The sequence below is a fragment of the Eucalyptus grandis genome, chromosome 1, assembly GCF_016545825.1.
Source record: "Eucalyptus grandis isolate ANBG69807.140 chromosome 1, ASM1654582v1, whole genome shotgun sequence".
Classification (NCBI taxonomy): Eukaryota; Viridiplantae; Streptophyta; class Magnoliopsida; order Myrtales; family Myrtaceae; genus Eucalyptus; species Eucalyptus grandis.
In genome coordinates, this window is record NC_052612.1 from 1,665,438 (window position 1) to 1,684,917 (window position 19,480).

Consider the following 19,480-nt stretch of genomic DNA (forward strand, 5'->3'; position numbering starts at 1 on the left):
GGTCCTCGGTGAGCATTGCCTTCGTCAATGCGAAATTCTAACAGCCAAAGTACAAAGGGAAATCAAATCAAGATAGTGTGCATGCAAAGCTCGCGTTCTCTTAAACACTAATTATTTGTTTTCTCGGTGGAGCTAATTAAGTAGCAAATCTGCGGGTGCGATTAGGGAGCAAGTGCAACACACGTCCAACATTTTTTTTCTTTGGTTAATGAACGCCTTGGCATTCTCCTAACAAAACCAAGAAATAACCATGGGGGATAGACATGGCATGGTCGACATGCATACCAACGACTGAGGTAGAGAAACATAGACGTAGAGGCTGTTTCCACTCAATTAGTTGTTCCATTAAAAAGAAAATCCCGACTGTACAAGCAATTCTTCCTATTCTTTTCTGTTTTCTTTTTTTGGCTATTTTGGAAAAAGAACAGGGAAAGGAGACAAGAAAAGGGCTTTAAGAGGAGAAATTTGCTTCATTCTCCGCAAATTTCAACAAAAAACTCAAAATTGAGTGCCTCAGATTACCCCCGACTCCTTTTCTGGTCTCGAATACTCCCTTTATAATCCTAGTGTAGAGCCTTTCCAGCTGAGGAATGACGTAATTATCTGTACGATCGATGAAGAGCTGCTTAACCGATGCCACTTGATCTGAAACATCAGAATCCAACATCAATGCATCATTTGATCTGCCACCGTCATCACCACATTCGGTAGCGGCTTCGGGAGGTTCCGCAGTGCTGACATCAGCAGGAGAGGGTTCAGGCCTCTCAGGAGCCACGTCATTCAACTCCAGATCATGGGATGACTTTGACGGACCTGAATCTTGGATCCTTAACTTCTCTTCCTCTGGGGATACAGAAACATATGAGACACGTCACTTTCCATGTTTCTAGACAAATATTAGGCTTAGCTTAAATATAAAGAGGCCTAAACAGAAGAATATGTTCGATCTCACAGCCGTTTCACCTAAATGTAAAGGACATAGTAGAGAGTAGATACCTCCAAAGATCAGATGCCGCTAGGGAGAGCACAAGTGAGCAGGACTATATCTAAGGAACGCACAACAAGCTTAACTTTAAAAAATAGCACTTTTGAGATGTTTCTGCATCCATGTCCAACCATTTCATTTGCATTCAGCACTGCCCCTATTTTAAACTAGGAAAAACTTCACTTTTCATCCATGTGCTTTCAAACCTTTTCTATAATAAAGCCGTGTACCTTTAATTAATCTAATAAAGTCCTTCCACTTTCAAAATTTTCTAATTAAGTCCATCCAACACCAAATCCGGCCAAATCTAACTAACATTTCATAGTGTAATGTTGATAAATATTTTCTAATATGGATGGCCATGTGGCCCTTCACATTGGCTAAATTTTATCCACATCACACTTCAACGTTGTCAAGATTGGGTAAATTATTCCACATACGTTAGCACGGGCATCCGCATATTGTATTCTCATCAGAATTTGGTGTTGTCCAACAATCATGTCAGTTAAATTTGGTATCATATGATGTTAGAGGTTCTGGACTAGAATATCCGTGAAAGTTGAAGGACTTTTTTATTAGAAAAAGAGCAAAAGTACTAAGAGGAATCTTCCCATTAATCTAAGATCTTTATGCCTCTGACAATAAATTTACAGAGAAATTGCTCATGCAGCAAATCAAATGGTATAAAGATTGTTAGTTAAATCTTGAAAGAACTACTGGCTACATCATCATAATTTTTTGAGCAAATGTTTCGATGGAACATTTCAGAATAGATATGCAAGAAAGTGATTGTACCTCCATGTTGGCCATCGACGTTCTTCTTCGGTCGTTTCAGTGCCACATAGGTTTGGTCTAAATTTAAATCTGGCTGGACATTCCGAAGTCGAGCACTTGCTCTAGTACCTGTTCCAAGGTGCACAACAGGAGTCGAAGGAAAGGTTGATCCAGCTAAATCATCTGGCAAGTTGATTGGGCCCCCTTGAGCCGCAATCTTGTCACAGTAGGTTACCAGAGCAGGGTCCATTTGTGACAACATTCCATGCACCTGAAAGGGCAGAAAAGGTTTTAAATCATTTCTATGTACAGCAACCTCAAAGTCCCAGAAAAAGTGGAGGAGAAATTACTTACCGCATCACGAAGCTCATGAGCTCTGCTAACAATTCTAGCGCCATTGTAGTCATCTCCGTTATAAGCCTGCAAGTAAAATATTAAGAGGAAAAAGCTTATAACAAGGAAACTTTGACGTGTCTCAAAGCCCAGTTGGCAGAAGTCTCATTATTTTGAATGGTATTTCTACCACTACAAGATATACTATCCTAGCCAAAGGAAGTAACATTCTACTGTCAATATGCTAAAGATGAGGAGGGTGATTCTACAATGTCAGCTGACTGTTAAAAAAATGAAAATTAAATACTCCCATTCTTGTCATGACATCAAGTAAAAAAAAATTTACAGATCCCTCATGTAAGACGAAAGATTCACAGTTTTCCTTGAACCCATTAACTAGTTGATGATTGGAGCACCTGAAGACATCATCGTGACCTAAAGACATCATTGTGTAGAATCTCTAATAAAGGCAAACTCCAAGATAGGCACCACATTGTTAAGAGAGATCAGAAATAAGCATAAAACATGCACAATCATCATTTACTACAGTATGTATTAGAGGAGCGTGCAATAACACCAGTCGATATTATTAAAGACAACATCCATGAGCGTGTAGAAATTGCTAATTAGATCAATGTAAGTATGCAGGATCACGAGGAGGTAGCACCAACAGTGATAAATTCACAGATTCATATGACAATCAAATAACACAAGACGCATTTGAAATGAGCAAAGCAAAATCTTTTCAATTCCCTCAGAGCTTCTAATCTTATCATAAATCAAGCGTGAGCTTATTCGCTTTGGTCTTCTCTTGAAGATCTATGATCTGGCAGCAAGAAGGCAAAGCTAATCGGTGGAATATGGCAGCAAATACAAAGATTAAGGTCAAGTTATGATTCTATATTAGTACAAGTCCGTATCTCTCTCAGTCTATCATGCATGCACACCACAACCGGTGTCTACTTTAGACAGCTATGGACTATAGCAATAAATCAAAGCTCTTCATCGCATGCAGTTTCCTATCCGCAGATTACCCAGGGAAATACTTAAATTAAGAATTGATATTAGGATGAGAATATTCTGAGAGAAACATATCAAGAGACATACTTTTGCGTTAGTAACAATTAGATCCATGTCCTGCAGAAATGCTAAACATGCAATGTACTGTCCGGAGTCAACACGCTGCAGTAGAGTGGACACGTCCATTGGGTTCTGAATGATTGAGCGATAGTTTGGGGCATCTTCATCTGTCACTGGATAATGAAAGACACTAAATCTTTTGTCGTACAGAATCCTGCAATCCATCACACAGCAATGTCAGGCCAAATAGAGAATCTCTTCTTTGAATTGTATGTTGCTCAAAACCACAAGCTCATTTACATCCAGAACATCATTTACATCTTACTGAAAAATGCCCACTACCCAGGATTTTAATTTTATTGCCCACAGCCACCCTAAGCACGAATGCACGTTGATCCACAAAATGAGCCCGATGGTCCGACTCCAAATAATCCATCAATCAGCCCAACTTTCTTCAGAAAGTACTTACCCCGAAAGAGGGAAAAAATTAAGGAATTAAGCCTCAGATCAGTATACCTGTTGCAAATATCTCGAAGGCACATGCGCAGTCGTCGAAGTGCATGCTGCTCAGCCTCAAACTTAGCTTTCAGTTCAGAGGCCTTTGGGCCAGTTGCAACTTTAGGTGCCTTGGGAAGTTCGGGAAGAGACACAGATCTTGGGCATTCTTTTGTGATAACATCAGAAGAGACTGACAAGGCAGCTTCGATTAAATTGTCAAAAAAGGAATCTCTATCTTCAACAGAAGGTCTCTCCACTTGATAGCTGATATAAACAAAATCAAACATATAACTTTATCTTACAGCCATGCACATAAACAAATGACTTGCATATATGAACAGGTGATAAGCAAACTCAATGTATCATAACTATTGCCAGCTTATAAGCAACACATACACGGTGCGCGGAGGAAAAATTGAAGTGACATGCTTATCATGCTCAGGTGCTTCTAGTGAGATTCCAAGCAATAATACAGGCAAGTCTGATGGCAATTCCTCCAAGAGAGTCAGTAGGACAGCCCTCAACTGATCGTGTGCCTGCAAAATTAACCGATTAATATCATTGGCAGAAGAACATAAACTAAAAAAATGCTGTATCTAGCATACACCAATAACTAGTTCGCATTAAATCTCAAGAAGGGTCAGTTTTAGCATTAAAAGGGATAAGCTACAACTGCATATGCACTCACTGTTTCCCACCAAAGATGGAATTGAGGTAAATAGAGTATTGATGGGGTCGTTCTCCTGGCTTCACCAAATATATGAACCAATGCTTCTTCAGGTGTCTTTGCACTAGGATCCGAAAGAAGAGACGGAAGTCCAAGAGAATGCACGGGAACTTCTCCAGTTCATGCAATATAGCAGGCCCGAGGTGATCCTGTCAGACTAAAGCAGTAAGTTTACTTAGTCTAATACTCGCAGAAACAAACTATTCAAATCAAGTGGTTCCAAGCAAATTACCAGCCCAACGCCTTCATTACCACACAGCAGTAGCCGAGGTCTATACACTAAAGGGATTGCAGAACCATATGATAGCATAGAAAGCTTGGTTAAATCAGACGAAACTGCTAGAGGAGGAAAAATATCAGAGATACAGGCCATGGCTTTCTGCAGGTGTCTCTTTAGGCATGGTGCAACTGCAGAGGACAATGGTCTAGACTGCACTATGGAGCCTCTGTGAGCAGCGGGTGTAATTGTCGACATGGCTTCAATAAAGTGATCTTTTTCAACCTTAACAGAATCAACATCTATCAAAAATTTATCGTCGCTGGTGTAAACTTGAGGATATCTTTCACGGAAGGCGCGTATAGCAGCTTCAGTGCACAAGGCCTTCAAGTCCGCACCGCAATATCCGACACAACTAGCCGCGAGTTCCCGCCTCAGCTCCTCTGATGGAGGCTTCTTCCACTTGCGAGTGTGTATGTCTAGTATTTCTGCACGTGCCTCACAACCCGGCAGAGGAAAGTTGAATTCACGATCAAATCGTCCAGGCCTACGAAGAGCCCCGTCAATGGCATCAATCCTGTTGGTAGCTCCAATCAGAACAACTTGCCCACGAGAATCAAGACCATCCATCAAGGCAAGCAAAGTCGACACGATGGAATTGTGAATCTGTTCTTGCTTGCTAGACCGTACAGGAGCAAGACCATCTATTTCATCAAAGAATATAATGGAAGGTTGATTCCTTTGCGCCTCCTCGAAAAGCAGCTTTAACTGTCTCTCAGCCTCACCAACCCACTTGCTAAGCACATCAGCACCCTTCCGCATATAAAAGCTGACTTTCTGACCAGCCTTTGAAGCAGCACAAGCTAATGCCCTTGCAATCAGCGTTTTCCCTGTGCCAGGCGGACCACACAACAACACTCCTCTTGGTGGAGTAATGTGATAACTTGCAAAGAAATCAGGATATAGTAAGGGAAAGAAGACCATTTCCTTCAGAGCATCAATATACCCAGAGAGGCCACCGATATCGTCAAAACTCACACTGTCATCGACCTGTAAAGGCTGGATATCTGCCCCACCCTTAGAACTAGGGCCAGCAGTTTGGATCCCGCTAGTCAAGACAGCAAGGGCATCACCCTGATGACCCCAACCAGATGCAGCAACATTCAAACCCCAGGCTGTTGTCCCATGCATATCTAGTCCCCCGAAGAGCCAAGGAGCTCCCGAGCGGTTTCCACCTCGTCCCCAGGGAATTGCAGGTCCCTGATCTAGCTCATCTACAAGAAGTGAATCGTCGGAATCTTCAGCCCTTCCTATACGGTGCCGTTTATGAACACGAGAGGTACCCTTTCTAACATCTCTACTGACCTTATTCCCCATTCCTTGATGCAATATTCTTCTTGGAGATCTTGGTCTTTGCTTCCCAGTATCCATTGAAAGTCTTCGCACTTCCGCACGATTACGAAGATCATACCTTCTCCGGCCCTCCTGTTCATCTTCAACCTCGTCATCATCAGCATCCTCTTCTCCTTCATCTTCACCATCACCTTCACCCCCGCGATCACCCTCATCCTCCCCATCCCCCTCATCCTCATTCTCAGCATCTTCTCCATTGCCATTTTCAGCTCCATCTTGGTCAGCCTTCTCATCAGATGTACCCTGTTCCTCATCATCTGAATGCAAATCGTTATGTCCTGCCATGGCATTCGAATGACGTGGCCTCAAGCCTTCACGACGAGGAGCCGATCTCTTCTCCACGATTTTTCTACGTTGCGGAGTCGATAGCTCATCGTGACTTGCATTATTATCTATTCGTCTCCTCGAAGATCTATAACTCTTTATCTGAGAAAAATGTCACTAAACTTCAGGACCAAACACTAACTAAACTAGGACTGCTACCGACACGAAAATTACGACATCCAGCTACCACAACATGATTCCAAATTCTTATGACACCATGTCAATTCAAAAGAAAGAGTCAACTCACCATCAGGTCCTCGTCCTCCATGCCAGAACTGTCTGTATAGCCATCGAAACGTACAGAGACCCTCTTCCTGGAAGAACGCCGGAGGTTGGTCGCCATTGACTATTGAACATAAGAGATACTATTATTTCTAATTTTAACTTTATACAGCCTTACTCCAAAGGAAACTGGGGAAAGGGGGAACGCAGTCAAATGTCATTCGGCAACCCATGAATACAAAGAGAAGGCACAAAGCATGCATTACAAAAATGCGCTCGCAATGCAACATGCCCATCAATCTCAATCGGCAGACAAATCAAGTTCCTCCACGCCCGCTCGTGACGGAACCAGCCAACATCCCGAGTCGCGAGGCCGCGAGAGAGAGAGGGCACCTACCGTGGAATTAGGGGTCCGGTCGGACCGAGTCCCAGGGCGGAGCAGCCTCGCAATCTGCGAAGCCGCGGTCCTCGTCTTGGCCTTGCTCTTCTTGGTGCGGATGATGGAGGGGTTGTAGTAGAAGTAGGTGCGGCCGTAAATCTTCGGCCTTCGCCGGAGCCTATCGCTGGTGCGCACGGGCCTCGGGACGGGCACGTCCCCCTGACCGGACCGCTTGGGATACATAGCCAAGCTGCTGAGGCCCTAATTGCTGCGGGCTCCCATGGACGGAGGCGCTAAACCTCACGCGCGGCACCAGCTCCCGCGGCCAAGGGTTGCCGGAATCGCTCGCGACGCCGCGATCTGGACCGCCTGACGTGGCGCCCTCCGGCGATCCGGTTGCGGGAAGGAGGAGGAGGGGGAGGGGAGGGGGAGGAGGATGGGCGAGGAAGAGAGAGGGGAGAGGAACTGATGCGGGAGACGAAACCCTAGAGCTGGAGCTGAAGGAAGGGAGAAGAAGACTATCTCGCGTCACGTGCGGGGCGCGCTCTCTCTCTCTCTCTCTCTCTCTTCTTCTTCTTCTTCTTTTTTTTTTTTTTTTTTTTTTGGTTGCTTCTTTTTTGGGTTTAAGGTTTAAGATTGGGCTGGACTGTCGACATGACTAAGCAGATTGTTTATTATTTTATGGTATTTATTGTAAAAAATAAAAAATACTCGATTTTTTTTTCTCTCGACCTCTTGTAAATTGTAAATTAGTTTGACTATATAAAAACATCTCTTATAAATTAGGAAATTCTCTGAAAATATAATGACGCGGATGTCCATGTCAATAATATCTTCTTTTGAGAGTAACTGTGTTTAGGGAATTTAAGTTCTCTCTATAAAAGTCGCTCCAAATAAATAATAAGCAAAATTCAGTAGATCGATTTTTGAGAAAGATATAGTACCATTTTCACCGGCGTCAATATATGGCAAAAAATAAAATGTTTCTTTATTCATCTAGGATATGTGATCTGATATAGAGATTGCCCGACAAGCCCAAGCCCACCAAGCCCAAACGCATAATTGGCGGGCTTGGAAATAGCCCACCCTGCTTCTCATGCCAAGCGCGGTACCTCGAGGATTTACCATCAAGAATTAACCTGCACGTAGGCTCGACTTCATCCGCTTAAGGCGCAGTAAACAATCCCACTGGCAAGATCAGATGTCACCGTCTAAGACCATTGACAATTTACCCATTCCATCACCTCATAGGTTTAGGGGGCCTTCGGTGTAGTCCTTGAGGAAGAACAAAAGCACCGAACATTACTCTAATAGCAAAAGGAAACTCTGAGACAAAAATGTTTTCACTTGTATTAACGTCACTTTTGCGGATTTTTTTGGCAAGATATTAATTTGAAGTATGACTAACTCTGTACGTCTCATCAAAGCACGCGTTATCATTTGTTCTAAATCAAGATCGCTATAGCTATATTACAATCCTATTACTATTAACCTATATACAAAGGAACCATGTTACAAGTAACAGACATTCCACCTTATAAAAAAGTTGATTGGGTTATCTAAGTGTAAGTTGTCATCTTATTGGTATAGTATGACAATTGTCATTGACAAGTTCAAAATATTTAGACACAAAATATACATATATATATTTTATACACGCATATATATATTTTATACACGCATGCCCTCCCACCTCTTCCCACTTAAACCCGAATTTCCCCTTAACCTCACGTGTCCCTCTTCAATCTCGCACTCTTTATTCTTGCGGCTCTTCACTCTTTCAGGCTCTTCAGAGACATGCAACCTTGATCAATTTTCTCCCTCGCCTCTTGTTCACAACTTCACAAACCCTAATCAAATTGATTTTCTCTCTCAGGTGTGCGGTGAATCGAACGACCCCATCCATTGTCGTTCGAAGTTCCCAAGCCGATCATCAAGCAGCCTGTCGAAGTTTTGCGACCGCTTCCTGCTCTCTCATCTCTAAGTAGTTTTCACATGTCTAGTGCGGTCCTACTTCATTCATGCCGGATCAGCTATGTTGTGTATCTTTTGCTCAATTGGAGTGGAATCGGTGGTCCTGTTTCTGCTGTTTTTAGGGATGGGTTTGGTGTCCGTTTGATCAGCTAGATTCATGTCCGCTTTGGAGTAATTTTTGATGATTTTGTTCTTCCTCAATGAATACACTGAATGCCCCCTAAACCCATAAGTCCGATGACAACGTGAGATGGCATGAATTTAAACAAAATCTGCATGTATTTTCATACTTTCTCGTCAAAATTTGAAATATTATTCAATTGAAAAACTTCGAAAAAATCACATGTAAATGTGATTGAATATATTAATAAAAAGTTGGTATGTTGTGCTCTAGTACTAAAATATTCCTGTCATTCACACATGAGAGGATTTTTTACGGAAAAAATATTCAGTCCGAATCTTGAAAGTTTGAAATCCCAACATCTTTGTTTTTTAATTGAACGCATAAAAAAAAAATTAGATGGTGCAAAAATCGAGTTAATGAGACATCAGATGGAAAAATTATACTTGATCAAAGTTCAGCCAAAATCAATAAAGAATACATAAATACCACTTTTCATAATTTGTTCCAATTAGATGATTTGAAATGCTTGACATTATGATATTTAAAGTTTTCTAATCATCCAAATTAATTTTATTTAATCATGGTGAATGAATTTTTAATGAAGAAAATATCATAACTATCCATTTTATCCAAGTTTATGAAATTTGCAATCCTGACTAGAGATAATTGGTTCCCGATCCAATCTAATCCCATCTAGGAACCGCCAATCAGATTGGAAGGAACGATTCCCTTTTTGAGGAACCGAGGATTGGACCGTGAAGCCTTGGGACTAAATCCAACCGTAGATTCATGTTCACCCAACATAGTATAGGTTCCCCAAACCCATTTGACCGTATGAAAATATACAAACTGTATTTAATAGGTATCTCCTCTAGCAATAGTTCATATTGATACATATCTACGGTTCAATTACACTTCTACATAATCAAATGTGAATTCTTGTTCTACTTCAGGATAGGCTAAAGAAATTGGGAATATTTATAGTTGAAAGATTTTTTCCAACTCGTAGGAGTATTTTTCACAATCTCAAAGTAATTCAATACCTTGACACAAGTTTCCATAGTACATGACCAAACACTCTAATATTACCTTATAAATCCTGAAATTAGCAAGATCTTACTAATTTATAACTTCATATATGTAATGTATGTGATATTAGACAACACAATTAGCATAACAGAGCCATGTAATTTTCAAATCCCTTTTCTTCAGCAAGTTGAAGCAGCTTATGCACATCTGTTCTTTCAATCCAATGATAGTCATTTCATGCCTTTAAAGGAAATATATATATAAAATGTCGTTCTAAGATATAATCATAGAGTTCGCTAAGCCTATTAATAAAACACGTTGCCTCTAACTTTCCATTAGTTTGGTGCTGCATTGTTTCCATTTGATGCTACAACATTCCAATGCATATAAAGTGATTTTCATTTTTACTTATTAAAAAATCAAAACTCACACACATAAATTTATTTTCAAAGAAATGTGCGCATCCATTCGTGGATCTAGGAACTTGAAATTCATTGGATTGCATAATCATATGTTCTACATTTGTCTTCCTTCCATTTAAAGGGCCTTCGCTTCACGTATCAAATGCTCTTCAACTAAAGCCTGAAATTGAAGGCACTTCGAAAAATAAAATACCAAAGTAAAGCACGGGACTCATTTTTATGGCATCCAAAATACAAGGAGGCTTAATCGAATTTGACACGGAAGGCGTCAGTTGGAGTTGATATTGAGAGAATTCAGTTAATAAGTTAGTCCCATTTCCTAGAAAGGAAAAAAAAAAAAAAAAAACTACTAGCCATCATAAGTGGATCGCTCCATTTACCCTTAAGTTCGATTCTTGAAAATTCCAAATCCCAACATCTTTCTTTTATGAAAATCGACCTCATTGGGTCATTCATTTACCGTTGATGCAAAAATCAAGTTAATGGGATCGCCGGTTTACCCTTAAGAGTGAACCATAGCAATTTTGCAGCCCTATTTTCATGTACATCACTCATGTTCTCAAATCCCTGAACTTGATCCATCTTCATAAATTCTCTTTCGCTATTCAACTATCTTCGAAGAAGCAGTTCACTAGTGCTTCCATCTGCAACTCTGACTCTTTCTACTCCCGATTAGCTTGAATAGACTTTTAAGTCAGATTTATAATAAAGATCCGAATGTCATAATGTTAACTCTAACAATGTTATTCCAATCAATCAAAAAGCTAAAATACAAATAAAGAACTTGTCAACTGTTCATCTATGCACAATTTGAGAGCTTCCCAATCTCTAGTAGACAAAAAAAAAAAAAAACACACACACACATTTTGTCACAAATAAAGCAAAAGGTTTAGTTGTTGGCAATTAAAAGGAGATAAATATACAAATACACCAAATTTTACCGGAAGACCAAATTTATAATCAAACGAATGAAATTAATACAAAAAATAAAAGGATTAGATAAAAAAAAATTCTAGTGCAATTATATCCCCAATAAAATTGGTAATGTCAAGCCAGATATTGCATATTTACGATTTCTCAACAAAAAAGAAAACTATCAGGGAGAATGAATAAATCCAACAATTCAATTAGAGTTACCACTTGGTATATGATCAACCAATGACCTACTTGACATCTCATATATGAAGAAAGCACAAGAGGAAGAGGAAATGGAACTCACGAGTAATCATCCTTTCCCCGAGCTTCTTCACCTTCATTTACGCCTTCATTTATGCCTATAATTTCGTTTCTTGTAGCTTCCTCACCTTCATTTTCTCCTACAATTTCATTTCTCGTAACTTCTTCACCTTCATTTTCATCTGCAATCAGTAATTCATAACGAACCATAAAAATATAAGATGGAGATCCACATCATAAGAATTCATTCCAATTGACCACAATAATCATCACTTCATACTAACATACCGAGAGAGGATGAGTCGGGTACAGAGTTTTTGCGATAAATTTGCATGCATTACAAGTGTCTGGTCAACATGAATGACATATAAGATGTCCTTAACATAAAAGAGATAAAAATAAAGCAAAAGGTTTAGCTATTGGCAATTAAAAAGAGATAAAAATACAAATACACCAAATTTTACCGGAAGACCGAATTTATAATCAAACGAATGAGATTGATACAAAAAATAAAATGATTAGATAAAAAAAAATCTAGTCCCCAAGCCTATTCATTTTCTTTTCTTTTCTTTTTATTTATTTTTGTCAAATTCAAGAATTTCAGCTTCCATCGGTTTATTTTCCTTTAGGATGAAAGTCACAAAAAAATCTTAAATGATGTTTGATATGACGTATTTATTTTTAAAATTTTTTTATGACACTAAAATTTTGAATTTGTATTAATGTATCACATTTACCCTCTACCAAAGTTTTTTTTTTTTAATGAAAACTGCTAAAATTTTACCTATATTAACATAATACTCATGTGATAGCGACATTATTTTTGCTGACAAATTATCTAATGAAATTTCGATGGAAGATAAATACAACACGTAGGCATAAGTTTGAGATTTTTTTGTTATCAAAATAACAAGTTTAGGATAAAGATTTCGGGGTAAAGGTGTCGTAATGGCATAATTTAAAATTTTTTGTAACTTTTTTACATTCTTCTATTTTCTTGGGTGATACCAAACTATTTGGCTTGGTTCGTGACAAGAAGAAGACGACAGTGGCGGCTACCACCGATTGGAAAAAGTTGACCCAAAAATTTCCATCAGATCTCTATCGATCAATCTAAAAGTAGATGTTGAGCGAATAACATACGACGGAGATAGCTAGCTAATGGAGCACGCGAATCACGATACGTGCGCTATGGGGCGTTAGTTTGAACTCATAACCTATTACCGGTCAATCATGCGAATCGCATATACAGTCCTACATGATCGACGGCTGCGATGCCGCGACACGCGGGCCCTTGTTCTGGAGAGAGAGAGGCACGACTCGTGGTGAGGTCCCATCGAAGGAAGCACGACTCGGAACGAGAATCCACGCGGCACTGATGGAGTCCAAATCCAAATTCCCCTTCTAGTCCACATCCACATCCTCGTCTCGACCATAAATATATATATAATATATATACATATGTATATAAATGATCCAGGCTGGGCTGAGTGACTGTCGACAGTACCCAAGAGCCAACCATAGAGAATCAATCAATCTCCCCCAAAGTCGGTCCGACCATTGCCGTCCGTCCATCCTCTCTCTCTCTCTCTCTCCTTGCCGCAGCCGTTCCAATCCAGGTATTCCGGAAGTCCATGGCGTCTCAGTCGTCCCTAGCGTTCGTCTTTCCTCGGGGCACAGCCGCCGGAATCCTTGGACGGCTCTCTGTATCTCTGCGAATTTGACCGTCGTATGTCGGTTTTTCCGTTTCAGGTCGCTGGTTGACCGGACCGCGCGCTGGCCGGTCCGTCGTTGGGGCGGAAATGGTGCTCTTCTCCAAGAGTATGTCGGCTCTCCGCGGCTTGCGTTCTCGGGCGGTGAGATTCCCCGCCTTCCTCGTCGTTTTCCGTCTAATTTTTTTTTTTTTTTTGACCCGTTTCGTCTGCTGTCGTCGATGATGACTTTGATGTTCGGCTTCTGGCTTCTGGGGTGCGATGAGCTTTGTTAGATGAATTCTTCGTTGGGACAATCCCGCGAGCACGTGGTCTGATGGAAGATGTTTGATGATGTTCTGTTCAGACTGCCCTGTTTTTTCCTTTTTGGTTCTGTTTTAGCTAAGTAATGATGAGCCGAGGAGGATACCATCCTCTTGTTTTTCATGAATTTGAGTTGACATGGATATTTGCTGCAGAGCATTTTCTTGACATTTGGGCAGTAACCTGCGATCACGAATGGCTTTCATTGACTCTTAACATTACATAAGAAGAGTTTTTATTTTATTTTATTTGTGGAGCAGGTTAGCTATGGGGGCGGTTCGTACTCATTGAGTAGTTGTAAGGCGGGAGGAGGTTCATTGGATCATTACACGACCTGTGCTAAGCTGTCAGAGGATCCTTTGAAAGAGAGCTCTCCTTCTGATATGTTGGTGGATTCTTTCGGGAGACTCCACACTTACTTGAGGATCTCCTTGACGGAGCGCTGCAATCTGAGGTGTCAATACTGCATGCCGGCAGAAGGCGTAGAACTTACTCCGAGCTCTCACCTTCTTTCGCAGAATGAGATTGTGAGTTTAGCGAATCTGTTTGTTACCTCTGGCGTCAACAAGATTCGATTGACTGGGGGAGAGCCGACCATCAGGAAAGATATCGAAGACATATGCTTGCAGTTGTCTAGTCTTAAAGGGTTAAAGACACTGGCTATGACAACCAATGGAATCACTCTTGCCAGGAAGCTTCCCAAGCTTAAAGAGTTTGGCCTTAATTCTATCAATATCAGCCTAGATACATTGGTGCCAGCTAAATTTGAATTCTTGACTAGGCGCAAAGGGCATGAGAAGGTCTTGGAATCTATCAATGCTGCTGTCGACCTTGGCTACAATCCTGTGAAAGTATGCATCTTCTCCAGCTCAAAACCAAAGAATGTTAGATTATGGTTTTCCCCACTCTTTATCATGCTATTTAGTACACCAGTAAGTTTATGTCACTTTTTGACTAGCCCTGTGGTTTACTCCAGGTGAACTGTGTTGTTATGCGTGGCGTCAATGATGATGAGATATGTGATTTTGTGGAGTTGACTCGAAGTAAACCGATTAATGTGCGATTCATTGAGTTCATGCCTTTCAATGGAAATGTCTGGAATGTGAAGAAACTAGTGCCATACTATGAAATGCTAGATAAAGTGGTAAGGTAAAATACAGGTGATACTGCACATGAATTTTCTCTTGGCCTCTCAGACAGGCTCTAAGCATGCTGTCCTCTTTGAACAGGTTGCGAAATATCAAGGCCTTCAGAGAATACAGGATCACCCTTCAGAAACAGCCAAGAATTATAGGATAGATGGGCATCACGGTACGGTTTCTTTCATCACGTCAATGACTGAGCATTTTTGTGCTGGTTGCAATAGACTGCGACTTTTAGCTGATGGGAACTTCAAAGTATGCTTATTTGGGCCCGCAGAGGTGAATTGCGTCTCCTGCTTGTTAAATTCTATCATAATCATACATCGCATTCATTTTAGGTTGTGGGAGTTTACTTTTATATTTTTCTAAAATTTTTCCTTCTTATCTCTTTATATGTTAAGATGGACCTTGTGATGGCTCCAGGGTTGTGAAATCCTTATTTATTGTGTCAATTCTTAGTTAATGCCCCCTCCTGTCAAAAAAAAAAAAAAAAAAAAAAAAATCACACATTATGCTCACACATTAAGCGTCTTAGAGCTGTTACCTTCCGACTGATATTTTCTATCTTTTTGCACTTCTTTGCTATCTGCAGGTTAGCTTAAGAGATCCCCTTCGTGCTGGTGCTGAGGAAGATGAGCTCAGGGAAATAATTAGTGCAGCGGTACACAGTCTGCTTCTCATGATTTGGTCTTCACATCGTCCTAGATTATTTGCACAAACCAACAGTTCTTCAACTTTGGGATTTTTTTAATATCCATTTCTTTTTGGCACCTGCCTGGCATTTTTTATTTCTCCTCCTTTCTTCCATTTTTGATTCAAGGCATGATGAACCACAGAAGGCTGTGTTGCTTTGTCTAGATTAGTTTCGTGCTACTGGTTTCTGATTGGCATCGCACACTTCTTTGCTTTAGGTCAAGAGAAAGAAAGCTGCACATGCTGGTATGCTCGACATTGCAAAAACTGCAAATAGGCCAATGATACATATAGGTGGCTAAGAAACGGTATTTACTAAACTCCTATTCTCACAGGATTTTGTTATGGGCACTTGTTATACTTTTATTAAAGAAAATTTGTCATTTCCAAAGCAGTGTTTTTCTTGTGTTACGTGTAATGAATGCATTGACACGAAAATATTTCTTTATTAGTTCTTGTCAACCAGTACCCAGGAGCACTCGTGAATAAGACCCTTCTCATAAATTTTCTATCTCTGAACAAATTGAAATTTTAGAATAATTTGTTGATTCTCATGCCAAGTTCTATGCACTTACTGTTATGAAATATTGCCAGACTTTCATTTCAGATTCCTCAAATTCTGAACTTAATTTTCTGGGGCAAGCAAAGAAGAATGTTAGGAAATTGCACATGGCCTGGACAATGCCCCACAACAGCATGGCATGCAATATCTTTTTTGTGGATGTATCTTTTTAGATGCCATGGAAAGCATGTGATACTTACCTCTGTTTTGCCAAATGATTTATTGACCATACTATAGAAAAGCTCTTTTGTAAGCTTTGCTTGTCTTGCATTTACAGATAGAATCAAAGTCGTTACACCTCTGTTCTTGCTGATGTACAAAAGGTGATACAAAATCCAATCACTAATTAAGATCTTTCAGATGTTATATACCCATCTGATATTTGTAGAAACCAGCAGAAGTCATGGCCCTCAATAATGTCTCTCTGTTTAAATGATGTGATTTGAGAGTTTCGACTGATTTTATTAATATATGAAGCCGGATTATTTTTGCTGATGTTAAGATTCAGTTGATTTTTTTTTGGATTTCTGCTCTCTCAGTATCATGATTGATAAGCTTGTATTAATATCTGTAAGTGAATCTTCACCTACTATGAGCTATATGGGTCTGCTAATTCAACTGAAAATATTTTGCGACACTAAAGAATCCATAAAGGGAGTTTCATGTATACTAGATATATTTTGAGGGTAGGAGTTTCATGAGGGGATTGCACTTTTGGAGGTTGGTTTTTTAATTGATTTGATGGCACTGATGGTCTAGATGAATTATTGGAAGTGAAGTGTGCTTCTGATTTGTTCTTGATATTTCTAGCCGTTCAGGCACAATTAATTTGAAAAATTGCTATCAGAGTATGGAAGAGTAGGAGGATTTTGCTAGTCAATATTCTGTCTCAGCTAAATTTAACACCACAAACTCATATTACCAGATGGTTCTGTCATCAGTAATCAGTACACATGAGGCATGATGTGTTTAGAAGACAGGTTTTAAAATTAAATTACCTGGGGAATAGAGCTACTTTTCAAATTTAAGAAACTAATGAGATATGAGTAGATACATGATTAATCGCAAATAGTAAATGCATCATGCTTCTCGTGCACACTCCTGTGCATACTTCTGTATTACTTGGTATTGTGAGCTGTAAGATTTGTCCTGTGTGCCTGTCAAATTGTGATTTTTCACCCCACTTGCAAGGCACTGTGAGGTGCATTATTTGTGGCTCTTATTATAGCAATATAATTTATTACTTCGTTACCAAAGTCTTACCAGCAGCTTGGTGAGATAATAAAGATTAGACAGTAGAAGTGTTGCAGAGGGGAAACCTATGGGATAGACAATGATGGAGAGGAAATGCTGGTTGCTGTTGTTGGGTTAGGAGATTGTGTTGTTGGTGATGAAGTGGTGGGAATGCAGTTGAAAGGAAGCCAGAACCAGAAGTGCTGATTGACAGAGATATCGGAGTGGATGGTTGACCAACAGTCAAGGGCAAGGTGCTGAGTGGGTTTGACGAGCTGGAGGGTGGTGATACTGTCATCCCTGGAAAAGATGGCTGGGTGCTGGACGAGGAAGACCACAAGGAGGTGATCGGAGTGGATATTGATGAGGTTGGCAAGCTAGAAATTGAAGGTAAAGTTGGCCCTCGCAAAGACATCGAGGATGGTGAGCTTGATGGCAGAGGCAATGTTGAACCTGGGATAGATGGTAATGTGGCCATTGGAGCTGATGATAAAGTTGAAGGGCGTGAACTTGTTCCTGCTAGAGGTAGAGATGGTTGGATGTTTGGTAAGAAAGATGGCAGCATGGCTGCTGGGAAGATGACGGAATAGGTGAGCTAGAGATAGGAGGAAATGTCGACTCCAGCAAAGATGATTGGGCACCAGGTAAGAAACTTGGGAATGTGCCTACAGTGGATGGTGATGGCGATTTTGTGGAAGTTGGCACAGAGGGCTGGGCAGTGGGCGATAATGATGGTAACACCATCATTGGAGTAGATGACAGGTTCGCAAGCCTGAAAGCAGCAACAGTAGGGGTGACATGGCCACCAAAGTAGGTGAGGATGACGATAATGGAGAGGCCAGTGCGATCGATGTTTCTGGTATAGGGGATGGGGTTGTATCTAGCAGACAACGGGCATCAAGCATATTGTGGGTGCTCAGAAATGGAAAGTACCATGAGTAAAATGCAGGACGGTCATGCTAGCGGGCTAGGATGAATGAGTGAAACTTTGTTGAGCTGTGTGAGGAAACGAAAGGCTCTATGATGAGGTTTATATAGATGATGGGGCAGTGGAGTGCTTTTTGGACGGCCCTTGTCTAAATAAGGTAAAAGAAAATGACAAGTCTCCTTTTCTTATCCACTCCTCTGCCCAACTGTTGATGACACTAACCGAAAGGTTCTTATGGGAAGAGGAATATGATACAGAAGTTGACATATGTGAAGCAACCCCAGATAGAACAGATTTGACTGTATATCAGAACCTCGAATGCCATCGTCGATTCGTGTTTGCCTGTTTGGGGTCTAGTAAGTGAGCATAGAATGTGCATTTTTCCTGAAAAAAACTGACATTATTGTTTAGGCTTCAAGTTACCATATCAAGTCAATCCCTTCACATGTCAGAAAATGCTCTAAACAAATTGTATTTTTGCCAATTTAGTTTTAAGCATTTCACTTTACCAATCCAATCCTAAACCTATTCACATTTTGTTAATTCAACTCATCTGACCAATTTTAGATGGAATTCGTTAATATGAATGTTAGTTATCTTACGTGAGTAACTTTTAATTATATTTTGATATCAATAATATAAGGATAAGAAAAAAGAAAAGGAAAAAATTCAAAAAAATATTATTAAAAACTGTCCAAGTTTCCATCTCAATCATGCCACGTTGAACAATCTATGTCCACGTCAATGAATTCCGATCAAAATTGATGGAATGAATTTTATTTTATTTTTGGTCAAAATTCATGAAGTTGGTTTATGATTTATTAGGCAAAAATGCACTAAATTTATAGCATTTTGAACTGTTTTCATAGTGACATTACTCTGCAAGTCAGGAACGAATACATTCTTTCTCACTTTCCCGCACGGGAAAGTCTGACCCTTGGTGCAAAACAAGGATGCAGACGGTCCAGATATGACATACGAGGACACCAGCCACCAACCTAGTAAACCAAACGGTCCTCATAATGGATCATCCTCGTCTTGTGGAACGAAGCCGAACCCACTATCTCAAATCTTAAATTATCCGAAGCCTAATATATAATCGTGGGGAAGAGTTAGATTAATTTTATGTTGGAAGAAATTAATAGAAAGAATCCATCTAACTCGAAATTTAACAAGCCGTCGCGCATATTTTACCCGTCCTCTTCCGGAACAAACATCCACCTTTCATGT

General features: G+C 40.3%; 2 protein-coding genes across 4 annotated transcripts; one reads left to right on the top strand and one right to left on the bottom strand.

Annotated features, from left to right (window-relative positions):
• Positions 1 to 320: 320 nt before the first annotated feature.
• Positions 321 to 7,489, bottom strand: LOC104433271 (ATPase family AAA domain-containing protein At1g05910). Its single transcript, XM_010045990.3, is given in 11 exon segments — positions 321 to 843; positions 1,781 to 2,030; positions 2,114 to 2,179; positions 3,200 to 3,386; positions 3,689 to 3,934; positions 4,067 to 4,206; positions 4,359 to 4,501; positions 4,504 to 4,546; positions 4,630 to 6,453; positions 6,599 to 6,697; positions 6,971 to 7,489. Coding segments are annotated over 11 exon segments (3,615 nt in total). The 5' UTR covers positions 7,196 to 7,489; the 3' UTR covers positions 321 to 451.
• A 5,672-nt stretch (positions 7,490 to 13,161) lies between these two features.
• Positions 13,162 to 16,584, top strand: LOC104433357 (GTP 3',8-cyclase, mitochondrial). Of its 3 annotated transcripts, none has more exons than XM_010046106.3 (8): positions 13,162 to 13,296; positions 13,430 to 13,533; positions 13,953 to 14,543; positions 14,669 to 14,836; positions 14,922 to 15,113; positions 15,427 to 15,495; positions 15,746 to 15,835; positions 16,122 to 16,584. In XM_010046106.3, exons 2-7 carry the CDS (start codon positions 13,480 to 13,482, stop codon positions 15,827 to 15,829), a joined length of 1,158 nt encoding a protein of 385 aa, XP_010044408.2. In that variant the 5' UTR covers positions 13,162 to 13,296; positions 13,430 to 13,479; the 3' UTR covers positions 15,830 to 15,835; positions 16,122 to 16,584. The 3 variants fall into 3 exon arrangements, with proteins under 3 accessions (XP_010044408.2, XP_010044486.2, XP_039158518.1); XM_010046184.3 differs by having other exon boundaries at positions 16,135 to 16,584; XM_039302584.1 differs by having other exon boundaries at positions 16,367 to 16,584.
• Positions 16,585 to 19,480: the final 2,896 nt, after the last annotated feature.